Here is a 17,854-nt window from a genome sequence, read left to right on the forward strand (position 1 = left end):
TACTTAAAAAAAAAAATACAAAGAAGAATAAGAAATAAAAGTAACAAGTAATTAAAGAGCAGCAGCAAAATAACAATAGCGAGACCATATACAGTGGGGTACCAGTAAAGACCACTGTGCGGGGGGCACCGGTTAGTTGAGGTAATATGTACATGTAGGTAGAGTTATTAAAGGGACTATGCATAGATGATAATAACAGAGAGTAGGGGGTTAATGCAAATAGTCTCGTTAGCCATTTGATTATATGTTCAGGAGTCTTATGGCTTGGGGGTAGAAGCTGTTTAGAAGCCTCTTGGACTTCCTGACTACAGCAGCGCCCCTGACTCAAGGGGAACAATGACAAAATGCAGTGGAACTGTCTTCGAGGTCCAGAGTTGCGTTTGAGGGCTACAGATGAATGAATAGATCCAAGGAAGGCCGTGTAGATCAGCAGAAACTGTAAGGGCCTAGACTTACAGCTGTGTTTCACCTCTTTGCGTGCTGTCTGTCTCCTCTCTTCCTCCACTGTGTGCCGTGCCTCTCTGACTTCCTCCACTGCCAGACATTGGAGCAAGCTCTTTTCAGGCTGACGACGACGATGAAGAGCAGCAGGAGGAGGAGGAGAAGGAAGAGGGGAGTGAAGTGAGTGACGGGTCTCACAGTGTACCCACAGATCGCAGCGTCAGAGACGCACTACAATACCACGCGCTACATGCTCGATTTCCTTTGACAATCAAAACCCACTGACAGGCTCCCACACCTTAGTAGGGATAGCCTGGATGCTAGGCTGTTTCTGCTTTAGCTAGCTGTTCATGTATTTCAGAAACTGCCTAGCGTTCTTCTTAACACGGTGCCATCTTTCTCAATACAACCCCTTGAGCTGTCTTTCTCCTTTCATTTCTGTCGCGTGCAGGTGGATTCAGTTGCCGAACTGTCGCATGCTTTTTCTCCATAGTTGCTGAAAGTTCTGCTCTGAGTCCTCCTTAGCCTGAGTGTCAGTATGTTCCTGCTCTCTACGTGGAATTGTCATGCAATGCAGGTTTGGCTTGACAATGACAGTGGAGTAGGCGAAAGCACAAACAAATCTGGGACCAGGCTAATTCCTGCCTCGGCATCCGAGTGACTCTGTTTGGCGTTGTTTTTTCTCTCTCTATAGCTTTCGGATGGTTTTATCGCTACGAAGGGAAGCTGCCCACGCTCCGCAAGGTATTCTGTACGGTCGCGGTTTGGTGTGCTGTGAAATGTGTTCTGTCAAAGCTAACGGACATATTTAACTTTGAGCAAAAATAACATCACTCGTTTACTGGTTCTGTCACCACAGTGCCGTGGCGGTTCTATAATATATTATTGTTGAACATTACTGTGCAGGTTCTAGTCTTGGTCCTTGTACGGTTTGGACGGTTTGGGGTGGAATGGGTTCTGGTTTCTCCCTGGTTTCTGTAATGATGAATATGAATGATATCTCAGAAAGGAGAGAAGAAGAGGAAGAAGAAGAAGGTGTCCAACACAGACACCCTGCAGGAACAGAGGAAAAACAAGAAGGAGATGGAGTTTGAGCTCAAGCTGGCTGCAGAGAAGGAGGAGATGTATGAACGAGAGAAGCAGCTGAAGATCAGTAGACTGGTGCAGGAGGTAGGAATTGTGATCGGTAGACTGGCGCAGGAGGTAGGAGTAATGATCGGTAGACTGGCGCAGGATGTAGGAGTAATGATCAGTAGACTGGCGCAGGAGGTAGGAGTAATGATCAGTAGACTGGCGCGGGAGGTAGGAGTAATGATCAGTAGACTGACGCGGGAGGTAGGAGTAATGATCAGTAGACTGGCGCAGGAGGTAGGAGTAATGATCGGTAGACTGGCGCAGGATGTAGGAGTAATGATCAGTAGACTGGCACGGGAGGTAGGAGTAATGATAAGTAGACTGGCGCGGGAGGTAGGAGTAACGATCAGTAGACTGACGCAGGAGGTAGGATTAATGATCAGTAGACTGACGCGGGAGGTAGGAGTAATGATCAGTAGACTGGCGTAGGAGGTAGGATTAATGATCAGTAGACTGGCGCAGGAGGTAGGAGTAATGATCAGTAGACTGGTGCAGGATGTAGGAGTAAGAATCAGTAGACTGACGCAGGAGGTAGGAGTAAGAATCAGTAGACTGGCGCAGGAGGTCGGAGTAAGGATCAGTAGACAGGCGCAGGAGGTTGGAGTAAGGATCCGTAGACTGGCACAGGAGGTAGGAGTTCTGTGGAACGTGATTCTGTATGAGTGAGGAAATAACATAAAATGAGAATAGAGTGACTTTCATCTTCTGAGTTGACTTCCCATCAGCACCTTGCCAATAGGGTGGGTCTTCTTTATTCATGTATACTTTGGTGTATGACTAAGCCCTAACCCAGCCTTGAGTTATACAGTATGTTTTTCTATACAAGAGTCAGGGACCCAGCCTTGAGTTATACAGTATGTTGTTCTATACAAGAGTCAGGGACCCAGCCTTGAGTTATACAGTATGTTGTTCTATACAAGAGTCAGGGACCCAGCCTTGAGTTATACAGTATGTTGTTCTATACAAGAGTCAGGGACCCAGCCTTGAGTTATACAGTATGTTGTTCTATACAAGAGTCAGGGACCCAGCCTTGAGTTATACATTATGTTGTTCTATACAAGAGTCAGGGACCCAGCCTTGAGTTATACAGTATGTTGTTCTATACAAGAGTCAGGGACCCAGCCTTGAGTTATACAGTATGTTGTTCTATACAAGAGTCAGGGACCCAGCCTTGAGTTATACAGTATGTTGTTCTATACAAGAGTCAGGGACCCAGCCTTGAGTTATACAGTATGTTTTTCTATACGGGAGTCAGGGACCCAGCCTTGAGTTATACAGTATGTTGTTCTATACAAGAGTCAGGGACCCAGCCTTGAGTTATACAGTATGTTTTTCTATACGGGAGTCAGGGACCCAGCCTTGAGTTATACAGTATGTTGTTCTATACAAGAGTCAGGGACCCAGCCTTGAGTTATACAGTATGTTGTTCTATACAAGAGTCAGGGACCCAGCCTTGAGTTATACATTATGTTGTTCTATACAAGAGTCAGGGACCCAGCCTTGAGTTATACAGTATGTTGTTCTATACAAGAGTCAGGGACCCAGCCTTGAGTTATACAGTATGTTGTTCTATACAAGAGTCAGGGACCCAGCCTTGAGTTATACAGTATGTTGTTCTATACAAGAGTCAGGGACCCAGCCTTGAGTTATACAGTATGTTGTTCTATACAAGAGTCAGGGACCCAGCCTTGAGTTATACAGTATGTTTTTCTATACGGGAGTCAGGGACCCAGGCTTGAGTTATACAGTATGTTTTTCTATACGGGAGTCAGGGACCCAGCCTTGAGTTATACAGTATGTTGTTCTATACAAGAGTCAGGGACCCAGCCTTGAGTTATACAGTATGTTTTTCTATACAAGAGTCAGGGACCCAGCCTTGAGTTATACAGTATGTTGTTCTATACAAGAGTCAGGGACCCAGCCTTGAGTTATACAGTATGTTGTTCTATACAAGAGTCAGGGACCCAGCCTTGAGTTATACAGTATGTTTTTCTATACGGGAGTCAGGGACCCAGCCTTGAGTTATACAGTATGTTGTTCTATACAAGAGTCAGGGACCCAGCCTTGAGTTATACAGTATGTTGTTCTATACGGGAGTCAGGGACCCAGCCTTGAGTTATACATTATGTTGTTCTATACAATAGTCAGGGACCCAGCCTTGAGTTATACAGTATGTTTTTCTATACGGGAGTCAGGGACCCAGGCTTGAGTTATACAGTATGTTTTTCTATACAAGAGTCAGGGACCCAGCCTTGAGTTATACAGTATGTTGTTCTATACAAGAGTCAGGGACCCAGCCTTGAGTTATACAGTATGTTTTTCTATACGGGAGTCAGGGACCCAGGCTTGAGTTATACAGTATGTTTTTCTATACGGGAGTCAGGGACCCAGCCTTGAGTTATACAGTATGTTGTTCTATACAAGAGTCAGGGACCCAGCCTTGAGTTATACAGTATGTTTTTCTATACGGGAGTCAGGGACCCAGGCTTGAGTTATACAGTATGTTTTTCTATACGGGAGTCAGGGACCCAGCCTTGAGTTATACAGTATGTTGTTCTATACAAGAGTCAGGGACCCAGCCTTGAATTATACAGTATGTTGTTCTATACAAGAGTCAGGGACCCAGCCTTGAGTTATACATTATGTTGTTCTATACAAGAGTCAGGGACCCAGCCTTGAGTTATACAGTATGTTTTTCTATACGGGAGTCAGGGACCCAGGCTTGAGTTATACAGTATGTTGTTCTATACAAGAGTCAGGGACCCAGCCTTGAATTATACAGTATGTTGTTCTATACAAGAGTCAGGGACCCAGCCTTGAGTTATACATTATGTTGTTCTATACAAGAGTCAGGGACCCAGCCTTGAGTTATACAGTATGTTTTTCTATACGGGAGTCAGGGACCCAGGCTTGAGTTATACAGTATGTTTTTCTATACGGGAGTCAGGGACCCAGCCTTGGGTTATACAGTATGTTGTTCTATACAAGAGTCAGGGACCCAGCCTTGAGTTATACAGTATGTTGTTCTATACAAGAGTCAGGGACCCAGCCTTGAGTTATACATTATGTTGTTCTATACAAGAGTCAGGGACCCAGCCTTGAGTTATACAGTATGTTGTTCTATACAAGAGTCAGGGACCCAGCCTTGAGTTATACAGTATGTTGTTCTATACAAGAGTCAGGGACCCAGCCTTGAGTTATACAGTATGTTGTTCTATACAAGAGTCAGGGACCCAGCCTTGAGTTATACAGTATGTTGTTCTATACAAGAGTCAGGGACCCAGCCTTGAGTTATACAGTATGTTGTTCTATACAAGAGTCAGGGACCCAGCCTTGAGTTATACAGTATGTTTTTCTATACGGGAGTCAGGGACCCAGGCTTGAGTTATACAGTATGTTTTTCTATACGGGAGTCAGGGACCCAGCCTTGAGTTATACAGTATGTTGTTCTATACAAGAGTCAGGGACCCAGCCTTGAGTTATACAGTATGTTTTTCTATACGGGAGTCAGGGACCCAGGCTTGAGTTATACAGTATGTTTTTCTATACGGGAGTCAGGGACCCAGCCTTGAGTTATACATTATGTTGTTCTATACGGGAGTCAGGGACCCAGCCTTAAGTTATACAGTATGTTTTTCTATACAAGAGTCAGGGACCCAGCCTTGAGTTATACAGTATGTTGTTCTATACAAGAGTCAGGGACCCAGCCTTGAGTTATACAGTATGTTTTTCTATACAAGAGTCAGGGACCCAGCCTTGAGTTATACAGTATGTTTTTCTATACGGGAGTCAGGGACCCAGCCTTGAGTTATACAGTATGTTGTTCTATACAAGAGTCAGGGACCCAGCCTTGAGTTATACAGTATGTTGTTCTATACGGGAGTCAGGGACCCAGCCTTAAGTTATACAGTATGTTTTTCTATACGGGAGTCAGGGACCCAGCCTTGAGTTATACAGTATGTTGTTCTATACAAGAGTCAGGGACCCAGGCTTGAGTTATACAGTATGTTGTTCTATACGGGAGTCAGGGACCCAGCCTTAAGTTATACAGTATGTTTTTCTATACGGGAGTCAGGGACCCAGCCTTAAGTTATACAGTATGTTTTTCTATACGGGAGTCAGGGACCCAGGCTTGAGTATTGCGTTGCGCTGTGCCGTGCCCCAGGTGTCAGAGACAGAGCGGGAGGATCTGGAGGAGTCAGAGAAGGTGCAGCACTGGGTGGAGCGTCTCTGTCAGACACGCCTGGAACAGATTTCCTGTGTGGAGAACGAGTCCCCAGAGGTACATCTAGAACCCCTTCTCTTATCTGTATATCAGCTAGGAACACCGATGGTCCTATCACATCTGATACCTTTATGTGTAGTAACTTTTCGTTTTTTCCCTTCTGTTGCTAATTAATATATTTTTCATAGGCCACAATGCTCTGTGACTGTGTGTACCATGATAGCTCTGTGGTTGTGAGTGTCTGAGAGGCTGGGCTTGTCCTTCAGATGTCCCCTCCTCGGTCTCCTGCCTCTGGGCCCATGGTGAGGCGTTTCCCCGGGGGTCTGCAGCTGGCCACCACTGACCTTGATGATTTGAACTTGGATGAGGTGGACCAGAGCCTGAGGGGGCCCCTGAAGAGACTGGCCCCCACCCAGCCTTCTTCCTCCCAGCCCCCGCCCCCCCTACCTCTCCCTCCACCCTCTCCCAGACTCAACCCCACCATCCCCAACTTCTCTCCTGCCTCACCACGACCATCGCCCCAACGCCTCCCCCCTTCTCCCCCCTCCACCCGCAAGCCCCCTCCCTCTGCTTCCACTACGGCCTCCAGAGGACGCCAGCCCCCTCCTCCTCCTCCTCCTCCGCCACCCCCACCTCCACCTCCACCCCCACCTCCCCCTCCACCTCCTTTTTCTAAGTACCCTCCTACCTCCATCTCCTCTCACTACCCTCCTACCACAATCTCCCACTTTCCTCCCTCCTCCTCACACTATCCCCCTACCTTCCAGTCCTACAGGCCCCCGTCCTCTCCCCGTCCCTCCCCTCAGCCTCCCCCTCCTCCTGCCCCACCCTCTCCGCCCCCACCCTCCCAGCACCCTGAGGAGCAGCTGGGGGGAGGGTCCCATGGAGGGTACCACCACCACCCCACCAGTCCCCCAGAGACAAGGAGCGAGTGGGAAGGGGGCGGGTACATGCCGAGGGGCGGTTACTACTCGTCCAACGCCAGTGAAATGTCCTACCCCTCCAGCCCTAAGGTAGCCTCCCTGGTGTGACTATGGCTTGGTTTGAAAACAACCCCTAGCCTGTTTCCCTTGCCCTTCCCCCAAAAACGTTTTAAGCAGAGCTGATAGGAGCGGACAGGTGTGAGCAACTACTGTGATGGCACCCACTAAACCACCCAATTGGTTGAGGGAAGAGATGCTGTCACATTCCTGCTAACATCTTGTTCCTTCAGATCTCAGAACATCAAGGGGGCAGGGGAATGTTTAAGGACGGTACTCTGCATGATCTGTGCCGGGAAGATGCATGGTTATTTCATTCATGAAAGGGAGAGGAAACACATCACTGAGTCGCACTGACTGATTGTTGTGAAGAACAATGTCAACTTCCTCTCCGATGAAGTGCAACCATGGAGGCAGTTGTTGGTTTTTATTCGGTCTGTTTGCGGTGGCTCTGATTTTGTATTGTGTTATCGTATTTGACAGCAGTGGGTGTAGAATTGCATGGCGTGACGTGGTGGGTAAGATCGTGTGTAGACGAGAGAAGTTGTGAGTCACGACTGAATAGCTCCTCTTCAAGTGCATGATATCTCCTTTCCTACATGTGTGTTCCATTTGAAACCACCACTGTGTGTGTGTGTGTGTGTGTGTGTGTGTGTGTGTGTGTGTGTGTGTGTGTGTGTGTGTGTGTGTGTGTGTGTGTGTGTGTGTGTGTGTGTGACATTACAATTCCAGTAGTGTTCTATAATGGTCATTCAGGGATAAGTACATGATACTACTGTGTTTTCCTGGTTCAGGTGATGAGAAACACTTCCCATATTAGTGGCATCTCCAATGTAAGCAATTCCCTGGTAAGTCTGCTCCCTCCCGTCATTCGATCTTTGAGAGAGTGGTCAGTGGAGCCTGCCTAGATCGCTCCTGTAGTGGAGGAAGTTCTTCTGTGATGTCAGCAAATGTTTAGACAAGCTGGAGAGCTGTTGACTTTAGAGTTCTTCATAGTTCTGGAACATTCCCAGGGCTCTGATCTTACGGGGTTAAACATATATAATATATACCACATATACAAAAGTTTGGAGTCACTTAGAAAAAAAAGTCCATTCAAATAACATCAAATTGATCAGAAATACAGTGTAGTCATTGTTAATGTTGAAGAGGCGACTCCGGGATCCTGGCCTTCTAGGCAGAGTTGCAAAGAAAAAGACATATCTCAGACTGGCCAATAAAAAGAAAAGATTAAGATGGGCAAAAGAACACAGACACTGGACAGAGGAACTCTGCCTAGAAGGCCAGCATCCCAGAGTCGCCTCTTCACTGTTGACGTTGAGACTGGTGTTTTGCGGGTACTATTTAATGAAGCTGCCAGTTGAGGAATTGTGAGGCGTCTGTTTCTCAAACTAGACACTCTAATGTACTTGTCCTCTTGCTCAGTTGTTCCCACCGGGGCCTCCCACTCCTCTTTCTATTCTGGTTAGAGCCAGTTTACACTGTTCTGTGAAGGGAGCCTTCATTTCTCAGAACAAGAATAGGCTGATGAGTTTCAGAAGAATGTGCTTGGCCATTTTGAGCCTGTAATCGAACCCACAAATGCTGATGTACCAGATACTCAACTAGTCTAAAGAAGGCCAGTTTTATTGCTTCTTTAATCAGCACAACAGTTTTCAGCTGTACTAACATAATTGCAAAAGGGTTTTCTAAAGATCAATTAGCCCTTAAAATGATAAACTTGGATTAGCTAACACAACGTGCCATTGGAACACAGGAGTGATGGTTGCTGGTAATGGGCCTCTGTACACCAATGTAGATATGCCCCAAAAAATGCAGTTTCCAGCTACAATAGTCATTTACAGCATTAACAATGTCTTCACTGTATAACCTATCAATTTTATTTTATTTTAATGGACAAAAAAAATTGTTTTTCTTTCAAAAACAAGGACATTTCTAAGTGACCCCAAACTTTTGAACGGTAGTGTATATAGGGTTAAATCACAGGGTTAAAGCTCTGATGTCACTGGTTTTACAATGAGCGGTTTGCTCTGGGTTTTAGCAGTAGAATCCCTATGTTTTCTTATCAATAATGTCCATGGCGCTCTGCTCACTGAAGCCCGCTGTAACCCCATTGTTTGCTGTCCTTTCTGCCACTGCTCGGATGTTCCTAATAGCAAATCGCTCCTAGCCCGCCCAACCAGAGGCGTCAGATGGCCCCTGTCATGTCTAAACCAGTCATGCTGTCCCAGAATCAGTCCCACCGACCTACCCTACACGCTGAGGGCCTGGTAAGAAACACAGACTCAGCACTGTCCGCCTACTCCTCCTCTCTCCCTCTCCCTCTCCCTAAACACCCTCAACCCCTCTCCGCATGCTTGCTGTGTTCTCCTGTCACTCTCCCTAGCCGGGGTGCTACGTTTGTTCACGCTGTTTCTCTGCTGCACCAGACTAGGCTGGTTAAGGTACCGATGCTAACTTCCTTATCAGGAGGAGACCCTGTCATTACTCTGCTCCCAACTGGTAATTTACCATGTGTCATCACCATCCAGAAAAACCAAGGGAGGATCAGGCCTGGCTTTTATATATCGTCCAATTCTGTTGTCAAAGATGAATTCACAAACTGAGAGAGCGTGATAGTCTTTTGCAGTTTAGCTGCAGAACTTCTTAGGAACGGAGTGAAATGATACAGCATCAGAACATGACTCGCCTTCCAATAGTGAGAGGAGTGGGAGTGTATTGTTTCTTTGCCTGTCTGAAATTCGGAATACATTGATGTTCCCGATAGGTTGTCTATAGGTTGTCTGAGTCTTTGCGATGCTATTCATCTGAAAGGGGACAGGTCCACAGGGGTGAATGGTAGGAGAGCGATTGCTGAAAGACCAGTGGGACGGAATCGAAGCAGCAGCGGCTTAGATCACCAGACCAACCCAAGCCGTTATCCAGAATGCCTTATGAGTCAGAGTCACAGAAACGGAGGAGAAGCTCTGCTGCAGTTTGATAGATGCTGAGACCCTCTCAAGCCCCACTGTCCGTCTGTAAGACTGACGCTCTATCTGCTGCTATTTAGACCACACAGGATGCCCATCTCAGCCCGTCTCTCCCTCCTGTCATAAGTGCCTGTTGATTAAATGGATGGCCACCACCCGTGGATATAGCCTACAGTACAGTTTAGGTGCAGTCCGTTTCAGGCTCTGACGTTTGGTGACTGCTGTGTTAGCACTCAAAAGATGTCGCATAAAGTTGACTTTTCCATTTTTTCAATTGTTTTATTCTTTTCACTGCGTCAAACGTTTTGGCTTTGCAGCCTTCTTCAAGTCTGTAGGTAATATTTTTCGTTCAAAACAGAATTTATAGGCCACAGGTGAGCAATTTAAACCCTGTCCTTATCAAGAACACTGTCCATATCATATTTTGCATATAATTTATGAGTTAGGCTCACATATTTATGAACGCCCTAGCCTGATGTCCTTTGTGGTAAGCTATCTCGTACATGTATATAGTGTATCCAAATGAGCGGATGGTTCACGTCTCATAACCCCAATTGCTCTTTGTGCCCGCTCCCGTACCCTATAATTCTGTATTTCTTTGCATTTGTATGCGTGTAGACCAGAGAATCTGATTGGCAGATGAGTGGCAACCCCGATTAGAAGCACCTGTTGCTCATCAGTTGCTCACCTGTGTTCCCTGTAAATGCTGATCATTAAAAGCTGAAACGTCTGTGTACGCTACTGCTGATGCAAATAAAATAATAAACCAAATCGAAAAATGATATCAGCCTTACACAACATCTTTTTGAGTGCAGACCCATCACATCTTTTTGCTTATATGAGTTTACAGGTTTTACGCACCAACCAAAGTTCTGGGAGAGCACGATGGTCCCCTTTTGATTGGCGGCTGTGTTAGCTCTAGAAGATCCAAAGCATTTAGCTACAGTCTAGTTAGGATTCAGATTAGATAGTGTGGTACCAACATGGACAATTATTTCTCTACCACTTGTAAAGTGAAGTTGATCCCAGGTGAAGGTTTTGCTGATGTTGACAGAGAGACAGACTTTAAAAAAAAAGTTTTTAAGTTCACCTTTATTTAACTAGGCAAGTCAGTTAAGAACAAATTCTTATTTACAATGACGGCCTACTCTGGCCAAACCCGGACAATGCTGGGCCGATTGTGATAGTTGACCATCTAGTATTTATAATCAACCTGTCGTGACTTTATTTTCATTAAGCTGATGACTGTTATTTATTTAATCCACTAACTATGTTTAATTGTTACCCGACTAAATTGATCATGTAACAACTAACTCATTAGGAATTTGGGGCACCACGGAAGAGGCTGTTTAAAGAGTTACCATCTCCCGAATTAAACTCTATAAGATATATCTATTACATCGATAAACAGTCATCTTATTAATCATTACCTCTTATCATTATGAACAGTCGTAACCTCATGCATCTACAAAAACACCAGCCTTACTCATGATTCAGTACTACACAAATTGGTTGAATAATTTATTTACAAGTTAACTAAATAATAACAGGATAACATACACACTTAATACATGAGACAAAGGTCCCTGGCGGACTTCTACAATATGGTGGCTTTTTACAAAACGACATGGAGAGGGAGAGAAAGAGAAAAAGACACTTATCGTCGATACATTTCAGAACTATTCTCACATTAATCATATAGTTTGCACACAAACCACTGCCCGTTTGGAATAAGAGATCATGAATGTATTTACATGTGAGTGCCTTTGTTCGGTCGGAACCAACCCTCCTTTGGAAGGTTGTTGGCCTTTCAGTGGCAAGCTGTATGGCTCTGATTGTCTGAAAGGGGTCTCCACTTTCCCGTCTTCTACTATTGTTCACTCTGGAAGATAGCTAGCCAGCCGTGTCGACGGTTCCCATTGGTGATGAGCATAGTAGGATAGTGTCACTTAGATTCGCTTTTCTAGATATTTGACTCAAGACAGCTAATCAACTGTCTCAGTGATTGTCTGGGAGGTGAGCTTCTCGCCTACACCTCGTGTTGATTATTCAGCATTTGGACCACGATGGACATAAGCTGCAGCTCGCCGTCTCACTTGTCTAAAGGAAGGTGAGTTTATTTCTTCACCTCGTGTTGAGGTTCAAAGTTACAACCTTTTCATACATGTAGCTACCGCCTCACGTTTCCTGGTCTGATGTTAATCTCTGTTGGCAAGCCTTTTATGTCCTCTGGCCGAAGGGGACGGTTCCGTCCGTCTGATACTCTCTCTGACCTTATCGGGGCGTGGCTACATACTTATGCACAGTTTATAGGAGATAGATTCTCTTATACCTCCTAAAAATCACTTTCATATCTTAACAACAATACTTTCTTAATATGTCATATTATATGCACAATGTATTGGATGGAAACTTGACAGATAAAGGGGATATACTTTCCAAGTTACAGTATTACGTCCGTACAGTTTTTAATTACATTTTATTTGTCACATGGTTAGCAGATGATAATGTGAGTGTAGTGAAATGCTTGTGCTTCTAGTACAGACAGTGCAGTAATATCTAACATTTCCCCAACAACTACCTAATACACACAAATCTAAAGGGGTGAATGAGAATATGTACATGTAAGTATATGGATGAGCGATTGCTGAGCAGCATAAGCAAGGTGCAGTAGATGGTATAAAATACAGTATATACATGTGATAGGAGTAATGTAAGATATGTAAACATTATTAAAGTGGCATTATTTAGAGTGAATTGTATAAAGTGACTAATGATTAATTTATTAAAGTGGCCAGTGATTGGGTCTCAATGTAGGCAGCAGCCTCTCTGAGTTAGTGATTGCTCTTTAGCAGTCTGATGGCCTTGAGATAGAAGCTGTTTTTCAGTCTCTCAGTCCCAGCTTTGATGCATCTGTACTGACCTCGCCTTTTGGATGATAGTGGTGTGAACAGGCTGTGGCTCGGGTGGTTGATGATCTTTTTGGTCATCCTGTGACATCGGGTGCTGTTGGTGTCATGGAGGGCAGGTAGGTTGCCCCCAGTGATGCATTGTGCAGACTGCACCACCCTCTGGAGAGCCTTGCGGTTGAGGGTGATGAAGTTGCCGTACCAGGCTGTAGTTTTCTTTAGCTCCCCACTGACCATTCCCCATATTCTTATGTTAGAATTATTGTTCCAGTATTCACTTTTGATGTGCTAGAGTTTTGGCCGGAAAACTTCTGTGAAACAAAGAACATTCCTTGGGTTAAATACTGGAGTGGGAGAGAAAGTCTTCTTCTCCTGTAATTTATGACAGGGTGTGAACTGTCAACCCCCCAGGAGCCCCCCCCCCCGCCCGTGGGAGAGAGAGGGCCTTGTTATTGTCATCCATTGCCAAGCTGATCTGACCCGTTCAGATTCTCACAGGACAATCATGACACACCCTAAGGCACAGAGGGAGGGAAGGAGCTTGGGGGGAGGGGGGTGTCGTAGTGTCAATCTCTAATGACTACTGTCTGGTTCCTGTGTTACAGCCCCCGGAGATGCTGAAACGGATGGTGACGTATAACAACTCCTTTAGGTCCAACAACAAAAGACAAGTAATCCATACCCATCACCACCTTCTCCCCTGACTGTGCTCTCCTCTGCTCTGAGTGGTTCTCAGTAGTTTAGTGGCTGTTTTCCCTTGTTCTTTCTAATCTAAATCAATCCACCTTTCTTCCTCAGAGTGACGTGTGGAGTGACTGCCTCCTTTATTTCCCTGGTTCCCAACCTGTCCTTTCTGTTGGATGCAGTAGTCCCTTGTACACATTCGATAGCTCAACTAAATTGACTGTGGAAGTTAAGTATTATGTACATGGTTTGGGCCTTCTTTTGTCTCAAGGTAGATATGCAGATGGTGTGGATGCTGAGTAGTGTAGATATGTGGTTGTACGTCTTCTTTTTAGTGTTCAGGTTGCCCTGAACTGAACTGAAATGACAGTCCATTGTCCCGCTGTAAATGGCATATTAGTGTTCGATACAAACTGAGACCACAAGCAACTTCCTGTGCAATGGGAAGAAGGGCCTCCATGTTTTTACTCGACCCTACAGATCATGCTTATTGTCATTAAAAACCTTGAGTTGACATTCCTTGCCTTAAAATAAACTCTGTGGCACCCTGCTATTGCACATATTCTGCACTATAGCTGGTGGAAAGTAGTGCACTATATAGGGAATATGATGCAAACTTGTACCACAGAGAGCCTTTTGTACCGCAGAGAGCATCAATGTCATTGCAATAAATTGGCTTCTCATTCAGCCAGATTTAATTAACGTTCATTCTAACTCCCTCAGACTGATGTCTCCAGTCATGAAGGACGCTTTACAATTAAATTGGCATTTGTTTCAAACTGGGAGACGTCTGCTTTTTGAAATGGAAAGTTGCAATGATTGAGACATGATACATGTGTCCTCTTTCTCCTGAATTGAGATTGAGGAGCTGTGGCCCTCAGATTTTGAAGGCCACAAATGACGGTGTTTTTGTGCGTGTATATCAATGAGGCCTGTCCTAGAGGAGAAGGAAGAGCCTTTAGATGTCACACAGAGATGCATTGAATATTTTTATTTAACCTTTATTTAACGAGGCAAGTCATTTAAGGACAAATTCTTTTTTACAACGACAGCCTAGCAACAGTGGGTTAACTGCCTTGTTCAGTGGTGGAACAACATATTTTTACCTTGTCAGCTCAGGGATTCGATCTTGAAACCTTTCAGTTATTGGCCCAATGCTCTAACCACTAGGCTACCTGCCACCCCAATGCCTGTTCTGTTTTTCCTTCAGAATTGGCATCTCCTTTTACAATGTTTTGAAGTGACAATAAGAAATGCTGTCGCTATCTCGCCTTACAAGACAAGGTTCTTGAACAGTAGAGCAAACAGAAAAACAGATTTTTGGAAAGTCTTGGTAGGACAATGGAAGTTTACTTCAAAAACATATATATTTTATAGTAGCAACCAATGTGTTGAAACACTGAAATGTGTTGGTTTAACAATAACATCTATATTTTATAGTAGCAACCAATGTGTTGAAACACTGAAATGTGTTGGTTTAACAATAACATCTAGATTTTATAGTAGCAACCAATGTGTTGAAACACTGAAATGTGTTGGTTTTAACAATAACATCTAGATTTTATAGTAGCAACCAATGTGTTGAAACACTGAAATGTGTTGGTTTAACAATAACATCTAGATTTTATAGTAGCAACCAATGTGTTGAAACACTGAAATGTGTTGGTTTAACAATAACATCTAGATTTTTTGAAGCAACATTTTTATTTCATGAGTTGCTAAATACACTGAGTGTACAAACATTAGGAACACCTGCTCTTTCCACGACACACTGACCAGGTGAATCCAGGTGAATAGCTATGATCACTTACTGATGTCACTTGTTAAACCCACTTCAATAAGTGTAGATGAAGGGGAGTAGACAGGTTAAATAATTATTTTTAGCCATGAGACAATTGGGACATGGATTGTGTGTGTGCCATTCAGAGGGTGAATGGGCAAGGCACAATATTTCAGTGCCTTTGAATGGAGTATGGTAGTATGCAGTGTTGGGTACGTTACTTTCAAAATGTAATCCGTTACAGTTACTAGTTACCCAAACACAGTAACGTAATCTAATCACATCGTTACTTTTAGATTACTTTCTCCTTAAGAGGCATTAGAAGAAGAGAATGTATGTTACCAATTATTGAACAACATCTATTGCAGGATAAATCAATGTTAAAGTTTACATAGCTGGCCATGTATAGATGTTAAATTGTACTTTATGGGTTGGTTATATGTAGGCTTCTTTTAACCCATCGCTTTCTACTGCATATAATAATAATACAATTAAATTATATCTTTACATTAAAAAACAGTCATTCCAATAAATGTTATAACCTTTGATCTTCAGGAATAGGATTTGGAAATATGGAAGTATAGATTAGTCAAATTGTTTTACCTGAGCACTAAGGATTTATTAGCCAGCCCCACTCGGTTGTTTATGATTTTGTTGTCATGGAGGACTGATTAAGCTCATTGATTTGAGTTAAAAAATAAATGCTGCTTTGATCACTACTGAAAAGTGCTATTTACATGTGAAAAATGAATGGCATTTGCTGCCTTTGCTATACTGTAGGACTATTGTTTACCTTTTTGTTGGTGACACTTTGATATCTTGATAATATGCAGCTGTTTAAAGGGCAAATCCACAGATGAAACTAAAAAACCGTCGCCCCACCTCTGTTTTTGCAAAAAGCTGAGGGATGGGCCTGGATGCAAGGACTATCCATGATATCAAAAGGATTGTTTTAACCATGTTATGAGGCCATACAGTGTTTGTTTACATTTACAATGTTTACAAATATTTAGATAAAACCTGCTTATATTTTGGGTTCTCATGGAGTGTAACACTTGAACTAAGCTTATGAGGCATTTATAAGTTATATTATTCAAGAATCAAAGGATATACAGTTGAAGTCGGAAGTTTACATACACCTTAGCCAAATACATTTTAACTCAGTTTTTCATAATTCCTGACATTAAATCCTGGTAAAAATTCCCTGTCTTAGGTCAGTTAGGATCACCACTTTATTTTAAGAATGTGAAATGTTAGAATAATAGTAGAGAGAATAATTTATTCCAGCTTTTATTTATTTCATCACATTCCCAGTGGGTCAGAAGTTTACATACACTCAATTAGTATTTGGTAGCATTGCCTTTAAATTGTTTAACCTGGGTCAAATGTTTTGGGTAGCCTTCCACAAGCTTCCCACAATAAGTTGTGTGAATTCTGGCCCATTCCTCCTGGCAGAGCTGGTGTAACTGAGACAGGTTTGTAGGCCTTCTTGCTCTATTTTGTGAAGTGTACCAGTCCCTCCTGCAGCAAAAGCACCCCCATAACATGATGCTGCCACCCCGTGCTTCACGGTTGGGATGGTGTTCTTCGGTTTACAAGCATCCTCCTTTTTCCTCCAAACATAACGATGGCCGTTATTGCCAAACAGTTCTATTTTTGTTTCATCAGACCAGAGGACATTTCTTCAAAAAGTACGATCTTTGTCCCCATGTGCAGTTGCAAACCGGAGTCTGGCTTTTTTATGGCAGTTTTGGAGCAGTGGCTTCTTCCTTGCTGAGTGGCCTTTCAGATTATGTCAATAATGTGGATATAGATACTTTTGTACCTGTTTCCTCTAGAGGTCGACCGATTATGATTTTTCAACCAATACCGATTATTGGAAGACCAAAAAAAAGCCGATGCCGATTAATCGGTCGATTTAAAAAAAGATATATATATTTATTTGTAATAATGACAATTACAACAATACTTAATGAACACTTATTTTAACTTAATATAATACATCAATAAAATCAATTTAGCCTCAAATAAATAATGAAACATGTTCAATTTGGTTTAAATAATGCAAAAACAAAGTGTTGGAGAAGAAAGTAAAAGTGCAATATGTGTCATGTAAGAAAGCTAACGTTTAAGTTCCTTGCTCAGAACATGAGAACATATGAAAGCTGATGGTTCCTTTTAACATGAGTCTTCAATATTCCCAGGTAAGAAGTTTTAGGTTGTAGTTATTATAGGATTTATAGGACTATTTCTCTCTATACCATTTGTATTTCATATACATTTGACTATTGGATGTTCTTATAGGCACTTTAGTATTACCAGTGTAACAGTATAGCTTCCGTACCTCTCCTCGCTCCTACCTGAGCTCGAACCAGGAACGCATCGACAACAGCCACCCTCAAAGCAGCATTACCCATGCAGAGCAAGGGGAATAACTACTCCAAGTCTCAGAGCGAGTGACGATTGAAACGCTATTAGAGCGCACCCCGCTAACTAGCTAGCCATTTCACATTGGTTACACCAGCCTAATCTCGGGAGTTGATGGGCTTGAAGTCATAACAGTGCAATGCTTGAAGCACAGCAAAGGGCTGCTGGCAAAATGCACAAAAGTGCTGTTTGAATGAATGCTGCTTGCTGGTGCCCACCATCGCTCAGTCAGACTGCTCTATCAAATCATAGACATAATTATAACATAATAACATACAGAAATACGAGCCTTAGGTCATTAATAT

The 17,854-nt window shown here is 43.4% G+C and overlaps 1 protein-coding gene across 1 annotated transcript in view; it reads left to right on the plus strand.

The window, feature by feature from the left end:
- The window catches only part of LOC139381444 (harmonin-like), a 52,888-nt gene that overhangs the window by 20,331 nt on the left and 14,703 nt on the right, over positions 1–17,854 (plus strand). The window contains exon 14 of the mRNA XM_071124984.1: positions 542–621. Coding sequence (XP_070981085.1) covers positions 542–621 — 80 coding nt within the window. The remainder of the gene's footprint in view (positions 1–541; positions 622–17,854) is intronic.

Source organism: Oncorhynchus clarkii, chromosome 2, assembly GCF_045791955.1.
Source record: "Oncorhynchus clarkii lewisi isolate Uvic-CL-2024 chromosome 2, UVic_Ocla_1.0, whole genome shotgun sequence".
NCBI classification, from domain to species: Eukaryota; Metazoa; Chordata; class Actinopteri; order Salmoniformes; family Salmonidae; genus Oncorhynchus; species Oncorhynchus clarkii.